The sequence below is a fragment of the Cyprinodon tularosa genome, unplaced genomic scaffold (genome assembly GCF_016077235.1).
Source record: "Cyprinodon tularosa strain WSP-4 unplaced genomic scaffold, ASM1607723v1 ctg195, whole genome shotgun sequence".
Classification (NCBI taxonomy): domain Eukaryota; kingdom Metazoa; phylum Chordata; class Actinopteri; order Cyprinodontiformes; family Cyprinodontidae; genus Cyprinodon; species Cyprinodon tularosa.
In genome coordinates, this window is record NW_024038707.1 from 1,665,453 (window position 1) to 1,674,571 (window position 9,119).

The following is a 9,119-nucleotide window of genomic DNA, read 5'->3' on the forward strand; positions in this document are numbered from 1 at the left end:
AAAAAATCTTATCTGTGCACAGCCTAAAAACAGATTTATGTAAACATCCTGTCAGGTAAACTAGGCCATGAAAACACAATATGGAAGTTTCACTACTGCTCTCTAATTAGAGTATCTTAGTGGCACATACATATGGGAGAATTATCCTGCCATAATGCAAGAGCACATCATTTCAATTTGAGAAAAGAATTTCATCTTCTTGCTCTCAAAACTTATAATGCTCACACTCAAAACATGGGCTCTCTCTCAAATTCTCTTCTCTCTGTGTTTCTTCTCTCAGATTTAATCCTTCTTGCACAGATATTTTCTCCTCTCGCTTGCCTCCTTCTCTTCGCGCACAAACCGCGCTCTGTTACGCTCGCAAACCCGTAGGCTCTGCTTGCGGATTTGTTTTGCTCTCTCAGACTGCAGTTGGATCGTTGCCTAGCAACCTTTCCAGCCAATAGAACGACAGCCTCGGAAAGGGTGCGCTTGTTTAACCCTACTGAGTGTGCCTGTGCTACTACGCCACTTACAAGAGCGTCAGCTGAAACTGCTATTTACAGTAGCTTGTGGCTGATTGTTGTTTAGAAATAGAAAACCTGGTTACATTTCTTAGTTTTGCCCTGGATTTTGTAGCGTTTGTGGACGCTACGTCGCTACTTGATCAAAACAATAACGTCGCTACAGGAAAGTTACTTGATAAATAAAGCAGCGACGCTACGGTCAAGCTACTGGAAGATGTAGTTAAACTAATAGCTTCGCTACATGTAGCGGCGCTACTGCCCATCACTGCCAACGCCACTGTCGCCCCCAATGGCATAATGGCGTAATTTCACTACCTCACACACTAGTGAGCGGTACGTTCCTTGAAACTTTAAAACGTAAATATTAAATTAAACTGTGCTAATATGGTAGTAATATCAGTTTATTATATTATATTTTTAGCAATTATTTTAGTCTTAATTTATGTTTTGCTTGGAAAGGTACTTTTTACTTTTACTTGATTAAAAGATGATGAAGTCCTGCCACTCTTACAAGAGAACAATTTCTGGGTACTCTACCTATCTTTGCTAGTAGGTGTATTGGCAGATGGCTGAAGGCAGTTTACCTTCCGTTAACACCTTGGGTGTTGGCAGCCAGGACAATCTAATCCTTCAAAATTCTTTAGTCTGCAAAACTTTTTGTTAACAAAAGTAGAAAGGTTTTGTATGTAATGCTATGAGCCTGCCCCTCAATGGTAGGCATTAAGGGACAGTGGGTTGGGATCATATTCTTAAACTTTGGCAGAGGTATCAAGCAACAAAGTACAAATACTTCGTTACTCTACTTAAATACACTTTTTAGGTATCTATGCTTTACTCTATTACTTATTTTTCTTCCTACTTTTGACTTCTACTCATTAAATTTTCACATAAGTATCTGTACTTTTTATTCCTTAGATACAAAAAAAAAAACGTTACTCGATACTCTTGGTTTCAGTTTCATGTTTATACATATTTATTTCAGCTCATGTGCTCCATCCAATGCAGATCGTTGGCTCCATCCACATCTAGTGAAAACTAGTGTGATTGGATGAGTCATATAACGCAAACACTCATTGGTTAGCTAAAGGAAATCATCAGAAGCAAGCAGGTGTTCTTCAAACTGCTAACCTGAATTGTCTATGCCATGCTACAATGTCAGATTCAGAAAAAGATGTTGAAATGTCTGAAAGGTCGGACACAGGCGAGAGCGTATCGGGAGACCAACAAGACCTCCCTCATCCTTGGCCCTATCGCCAAGAATTTTTCAAAATAGTCGAAAACAAATTGAGCTTTCAGTTCATGTAGTGGCATCTGGCTGTTTTTTTTAAAGGTTACTTTATACTTTTATACTTTCAGCAGTCTTTTGGAGCACATACTTTTCCACTTTTACTTAAGTAAAGAGGTCAAGTTGATACTTTAACTTTTACCAGAGTGTTTTTAAACTGCAGTATCTATACTTCTACTGAAGTAACAAATGTATGAACTTTTGACATCACTGAAGGGTACAACAGTTGGAGAGCAATGGGCCAAAGTAGAGAAGTAACTGGAACCTGTTTCGCTGTACCTTGCAGGTTGGTCACTTCTCTAATGTGGTGAAACTGGATTTCTCTTTTAAATCACATCAGTGGGAATAAGACTATATTTAGAAAACTGCAATCTAAAAAGGAAATGCAGCTCCAACTATATATCTTCAATTTGAAACAAGTAATTGAATCAAGTTTGCAAAAAGGTAATCTATTTAAGCTTTAAACTCATAAACCTAAAAATCAAGTTGGATCAACTGTCACTTGTAACCAATACTTGCAATTAATTTAAATTGGAGCAACATTTGCTTTTTAGTGTGGTTTAAAAAAAAAGATAAAATGATTATCTCTTATTTGCTCCTCTTAGACCGAGTTCAGAGAATATTGAAGCAAATATATGGCACAATTCAGCACCAGACTGGAAAAAACCCGGAAAAAAATCTAGATAAGTATTTTCTTAAAATAAGTGCATTTGCTCTTGGATTGAGGAGGCAAAGGAGCCATTTTGCCAATGTAACAAGACTATTTACACTTAAAATAAGAAAAGACAATTGAAATGTCTTCTTTCGAGTACATATTATCTAATTATCTTATTTTAAAAGTAAAAATCCTCATTCAATTGGCAAAATATCTCATTTTCCTACTCAAATGAAGGTTAAACACACTTAATTTAAGCCATTTTTACTTATTTCTACATAATTTTTCCAGTGCAGACTTACCGTCTTGCAGGACAATGAACCAAATCAAAACATTTTCATGTGTTCACTCTCCCTATGCAATTGCGTTGATTAAGCTGTGAAAAAAAATAAATAAAACAAACAATTTAAATACTAAAGATTTTCATCAGTAATTTGATCTAAAGGGAATCCTCCTTCAGAGACCAGGGAGGGTGTTTAAAAGGATGGTCTGAATTTCAAAAAAAGTTAAAAAAAACAACAATCCGCTGGACTTTGTTTCCAAGTTTGAAGACGTTTTGCTTCCCATCCAGGAAGCTTTTTCAATTCAAAATGTCAGAAATAGCACTGAGTTTGAGGTTTTATACAGAAGCCCAACAAAGCCTTGTTTTTGTTTTGAAAATATGCAAATTGAAACGGACGAACGGGTCCACCCCTTTGGAATGGGGGTCGTTTGGCTTCTTTTGTTAGCCTGCAATGCCCCATACCTGTCTATGTCTTTGAAAGGGGGGTTGTTAAAGGGAATTGTTAGCCTGGTTTAACAGGCAAGCTCTTCTGTTCCCCTGTAAAGGGGTTGGGGCTGCAATGATAGCGATGCAATCACTGCATTGTAGGTTTTTTAAAGCTGAAATATGAGTCCACCCCCTCTGTTTAAGTTTTTTTTTCTTTCTTAACATAGATGGCTTCCTTCATGCACCTCTCAAACCAACAATTTTCTTTGTCCAAAATGTGAACATGTGGGTTTCAAAAGAATGTCCTTTGTCCATGAGGTTCAGATGTACCGCAGAGTCTTGTCCAGAGGAGGCCACTCTTCTGTGTTGGGCCATGCGTCTGTGGAGAGGTTGTTTGGTTTCTTCAATATATAGATCAGAGCATTCCTCACTGAATTAGGCTGTATACATCACTCTGCTCATATTTGGTCTGGGGCTTTTGTCTTAAGGATGCACTAGTCTCTGTTTAAGGGTCTTGTTTGGTTTAAAATGTACTGGCATTTTGCGTCTGGATAAATTCCTCTTGAGTTTTTCAGAGACTCCAGCAACATACTGGATGGCAATGGTCTGCGTGTTTTTCCCTAGAATGTTTATATTTCCCTCCCAAACTTTCTTCCAATCATAAATGATCATAAAACATTTTTTTGTATATCCAGTTATCGGCATACAATCATTTTCAGAACAATGTTTTTGTTTGCTAAGCCTCTTACCTCTGACATTCACATCAGTCAGGAATGCAAAGTCTTCTACGTTACAAGGGATTAACCTGAGTTGTTTCCAGGAAGGAATCCATCTTAAATGCCATATTGAGGCTCTTTGCCACTAGAAGCTTGTCACAAATACACCATTTGCTGCATTAAAGACTAATACCACAGATAATACTGTTTGGCAGACAGAAAAGCAATATTTTAACTTCAACAAGGTAAAATACACCTTAGCCCTAGCTGTGCTGGATGGGTTTGGCCTTTAGGCCTTTGTCCCTTCGGCTGCTTCATGGTTCCAGTCTTTCCTGCATTCAAGTCATTCCCGTAAACTCAGAAAGACATGATGCAGGTCTGTTGTTTCTCAGATTAGCCAGCAGGCCAGCTTGGTTTGAGCAGGGGTTGAAGAGTGATGGTTTAGGGCCTGCCATTCAGGAGATCTCCCCAATGTGACTTTCCTGGGAGAGAGAGTAGAGGCAAAAGAGGATGGATCTGAGAGCAGATGCTTTTTGTCCCAATTATGCCTGCAGACGGGGTTGTGAAGCTTTTAGTGTTTGCAGAGAAACCATTGGTCCGCAATGTCTACGCCTTATGGCATAACGTAAACAACTGATTTAATTTCTATCAAAAAGAAAAGAATGTGGAGTGAATTGGTATTTTAGCTCTCTGGTGCTATTGTAGAAATTTGTAGAGTTGTAAATGATGCCTCTGAAAGCTTTGAAAATGTAGAGACAGAATATTTTGCCCATCCTTCTTCACTGAATAGCTTCTGTTATACTGGATATAAAGAACGGCCAGTATTTAAGGCTTTGTTTGCTATCAGATATAATCACAATAACACGCAGAGGCCTGTTGCTGCATTCTGACAAAAAAAAAAAAATCTGAAGGGTTTGAACAGCTTTTGCAGCTATTTTTTTTCTTAATTTGTGAGACTTCTAATGATTTCATCTTTGCAAAGCATTGAAATATTGGTACATTTTGTACAAGGTCAGATCAAAGACGCACATGATCTCAAAGGATATAAGTTAAGCCGACATGCTGCTAATGATATTACGTTATTCCTTTATCGCAATTGCTGTACCCTTCTGACAGGAAATGCTATGTATTAGAACACAGACACTGATGACTTGCCTTGGTGACCTTAGCTGTTATCACATTTTTTTTTCCTTATCAGTTGCACAACCCCCCAAACTTCCTCTATCAGCTATTGTCATTACAACTTTGCTGTTTTTCCTGACGTTTCTTCTATGTTTTGCATGCATTAGCTTGAAAAAGCAGTAAAGAAATGACATAAATTTAAATGCACATAATTTTTGTCTTCTTCTTTTTAAAAACTGTCCCAAAAAAGGTTAACCGTCCTCCCACAGATAAGTCTGGTAGAACAGACAGCAACCAGTCATCTCGACTAAAGGAAGTTGTGGCCAGACTTCTGCATAACACAGCTCTCTGTCAAACACGTGGAGCACCCCTTTGAATAAAACTCCCCGTACATTCAGTACCACAGACACAAACTAAACAAGATGTTTATGAAGAACACAGCCGTCACATGGTGAAACCATGCCGAGACCTACTTCTACTTTCCAAAGATACGCAAAAAAAACACTCGTGACAACAAAGAAGAGATATATAGCACTTTATTTTCTTAAACCTTTTTACAATACAACCGGAGCAAAGAGTAAGAATTTTCAGAAAAGGCTAAAGTCTTGTTGTTGCATTTTGTCCTAGAATATGACAGAGAAAATGTCGCTCTCTTTTGTATTTGCATCTGTTTGCATAACCTATTACATTAGCTTGTAAAATCCATCATGTTCCAAAAAGAAACGAGAAAAGACACCAGAACTCGCAGTATTTCTTCTCCATGGCTTTGGTTCATCTTAAATCAAAATTGGGTTTTATCCATAGCGTGACTTATCAGACTTATCAGCTCAGCAGTTTTGATTTCAATGTGTTCAGATACTTTTTCATAATGAGTCTGCTGTTCTCCCCCAGACCACCAACAGTGGTTTTCGGCTGCACGCCTGCTTAGTTTAAAATGAGACAGAGTTGATTCATAAATTTCTTCAATAAATGGATGTTTTAGCTTGAATTACTGAAAGTATGGTAGTCCAGTAATGCCAAAACAATACATTGGATAATTAACTGAATTGTGATAATGTGGTTGTAATAAAGATGGTGGACAGACAGACAAGATATATGTATGTATAAATAAATATGAGTGACATATCAGTATTGTTAATTTAATCCTTAATTAATTTTGTTTAATAACTTTACAGTTATTTCACTATTTTTATTACTTCATATTGCTCATCACAATGGGATAAATTATTAAAGCTCTGGATTGGCTAACCTTCACAATTACATTACTGAAGTCAAATGAAGGTGTTAACAGAAACGTTTCCACACACTCAGAGTCTGATGTACGCGATTTTAAGCTCAATAACTCAAGATAACATAATTAAATATTGTAAATCATTTAATAATCGTATGATTTCTAAAACATCATCCAACTTTTACAAAATTATTTACACATTTAAATGTGTATTAAATAAAGTATCAGGATATAGAAGTTATTGTAGTGAAATTAATTTTCTAATTTAAAGTGTTTATTTTCAGACATTTTTTTTAAATCAAAACATGTAAAAAATATCTTATTACTTATTAATTCAAGCAAACCAAACATGTGACACTTTTAGACTTCCACAGAGGAAGTGAGGAGGCATTTTTCATTTCTAGCACTCTGCTGCCACCTAGTGTTTGAGTGGTGAACTTTTTTACCCCTACCCTGTCGACAGGATCCACAATTTGCATTGCACTCAAAACGGCCACACCCTAGCAGAATATATTCAGGTTGTAAGCTTTAAAAAAAGAAAGAAAAAAAAAAAAACAACTAAAGTGCACAGACAGAAAGAAACTTTGAGCTGTGAGTAAACCCAAGACATGAATATATGTTTGCAAATTACAATGAGGACAAAAACCTGTTAAACAAATTAGCATTTCTTTCGGCATAATCAATCAAAGTTGTGATAATACTTAAAAATGAGGAAATGGGTTCATATAATCTTAGACTTCTGAAAAAGAATTATCAAGGGAAATGTGCACAGTCTAAAGTATTATCTCTATCTTAACATAGTTAAAATAATAAATGTTCCGGAGGTGTAACTCACTACAGAATCACACAGGCTGAGAAAAACAAAACTACATCTCCTAAGCTTAGAATGAGGATGGTATGGCATAAACCTGTTATCCACACAGCATCATAGAAAGCTACAGCAGATCAGAGCCCAACAGGAGAATTTCACAGGGGCCTTTCATTTTGAACAGTCACCTCGAGTCGGCTTTCCTCAGGAGTCCCTGATAGATGTCAGATTTTAGGAAGCGCGGGTAGCAATCCCTCGCCATCAAGCTGTAGATCAGCTTCTGTGCTGTGTCAAAGGAATTCAGGGTCGGCTGGGAGATGTTCTTTGTGATGTTTTCTCTGGTAGTGCAGTCGATGTTGATCTGAAATCAAGCAACAAAGCCCGGAGCGGCATTACAACCGTCCCATTCTGAATAGAAACCACACCATCTGACACTGCTTTACCTGTCTGGGTGCATCTGTCTGGACAAACTCTGAGTAGATGCTGTTGGCGGACGAGATCATCTCTGGGACGGTCTTGATTTTCTTGTAGTCCTCGCAGGCGAGCCAAAACAGTATGTTCTCCTCGCTGTATTCAGACTTCAGGAACTCCCGGAAAGCTATCTGTCCGGCTGTAAAACCACAGGACAGGAGTAAGAAGGAGCTGCGTTTGTAGAGGCAAACGCTTAAGATGCAAAGCTTAGATCTCACCTTTGCTACTGAGGACTTTATCCACAGATTCGCTCCAAGTCTCAACTTCGTCCAGTGGATCCTTGGGAAAGCAACAAAATCTACCCTTGAAAAGAGCATCAAGAGCTATGACTAGCCAAGTTATCTGTTAACATTGCATCCTTCCTAAAAAAAACCCTCACAGGCCAAGTCAACACAATCACTTTTACAATGCCGCCCTAATGCAACCTCCTTGTAGAGGTAAACCAAAAGCAAAATGAGACTTACAGTGAGTGAAAAACTCCATGGTGTTTTCCACATGGTTGCTGTGTGGTGTTGCTGCGGAAATGTGTTAAAGGTCCAATAATCATACATGCAGTAACTCACTTTATCGCCATCTCCTCGTCTTCTACAACGGGCGAAGGAGATAAGGTCGGGCCAGGCTGAAGCTCGGGTTGTGACCGTTTGGAAATGTGAGAGTCAAACGACTGAGCAAATCTAAATGATCCCCCCATCGACTCCCCCCCCCCCCCCCCCCCTTCCGGCGACACCCCACCCAATGTGATTGGAATATATGGAAATGTGTATGCAAAATGTTGTTGTTGGGAGAACCAGGGCATCCTACCACAGCTGTGGCAAGTTGAGGAGGAAGGGGTTCAGCCGTGATTTAGGCTGACCTAACCTGTCGGCCACAGTGGTGGTTATCACTAATGTGTAGATGTGCTAAGATTAACAAGGAATAAATAAAGGACTCGGATAATTCAAGCTTGAGCGCTTAGCCTAAAACTAATTAACAGATTAATTAGAATCCGCTCAACTATATCTTAATTTAAGAATTAGAGTCTATAAGGATAGATGCATTTCTGGGTTGGGGTTCTACATTTTGAACTTTAAAAACTAAGCTTACTTAAAACAAAATGTAAGAGATTTTGAAGCTCTGGGAAAAAAAAAAAAGTTCATGACCATACGCAAATAGCTGTAAACAAATTGGCTGTCGGTGAACAATACTCGTCATCCTGCAGTTTGCATCTCAGCAGTGCTGCTTAGGAGACAAAAGCTGCACAAGCACTGATTTATTATCCGGCCCTCATGCACTGTGACAGAACATTAAAGAGATTATTTAAACTCCCCAGGGCTCCTCTTCTGTAGCGACCGGAAGACGGGACTCCAGGAGCCAAAGACTTGTGTGAGAAATCTCTGAAGTTTCAAAAGAGCAAAAAAAAAAAAAAGTTGCTGAAACCAAAACTTTAGTTACAACAAAAGAATAGGTGCAGATTTCACTTAAATAATTTTGTTTAAATCACAACGTGCTGCTGCTTTACTACACTTGCTCAGCTTTAATAAACGATGTTTAACTCTGCTCTTCAGAGTATCCAGATACAGTATAAAGAATTTTATATAAACTTCAGCATTAAAAGCATGTATTGTTTCACCACTAAC

At 38.2% G+C, this 9,119-nt stretch overlaps 1 protein-coding gene across 4 annotated transcripts; it reads right to left on the bottom strand.

Annotated features, from left to right (window-relative positions):
* Positions 1-5,511: 5,511 nt before the first annotated feature.
* rgs1 (regulator of G protein signaling 1) lies at positions 5,512-8,182 on the bottom strand. 4 transcript variants are annotated; one of them, XM_038283517.1, is made up of 4 exons: positions 8,067-8,182; positions 7,722-7,801; positions 7,476-7,642; positions 5,512-7,393 (listed from the first exon to the last, which is right to left on the bottom strand). In XM_038283517.1, exons 1-4 carry the CDS (start codon positions 8,075-8,077, stop codon positions 7,217-7,219), a joined length of 435 nt encoding a protein of 144 aa, XP_038139445.1. In that variant the 5' UTR covers positions 8,078-8,182; the 3' UTR covers positions 5,512-7,216. The 4 variants fall into 4 exon arrangements, with proteins under 4 accessions (XP_038139445.1, XP_038139443.1, XP_038139442.1 ...); XM_038283515.1 differs by having other exon boundaries at positions 7,968-8,164; XM_038283514.1 differs by having other exon boundaries at positions 7,722-7,806; positions 7,968-8,123.
* Positions 8,183-9,119: the final 937 nt, after the last annotated feature.

What these genes read in the sequence shown, in the direction of transcription:
- rgs1 (XM_038283514.1), bottom strand. Translation starts at nt 8,054, where the DNA reads ATGTATGATTATTGGACCTTTAACACATTTCCGCAGCAACACCACACA. An exon ending in CATGGAGTTTTTCACTCACT is followed by an intron (nt 7,807 to 7,967) that starts GTAAGTCTCATT and finishes GCTCTTTTCAAG; the next exon opens with GGTAGATTTTGTTGCTTTCC. An exon ending in AGACAGATGCACCCAGACAG is followed by an intron (nt 7,394 to 7,475) that starts GTAAAGCAGTGT and finishes GCTTGATTTCAG; the next exon opens with ATCAACATCGACTGCACTAC.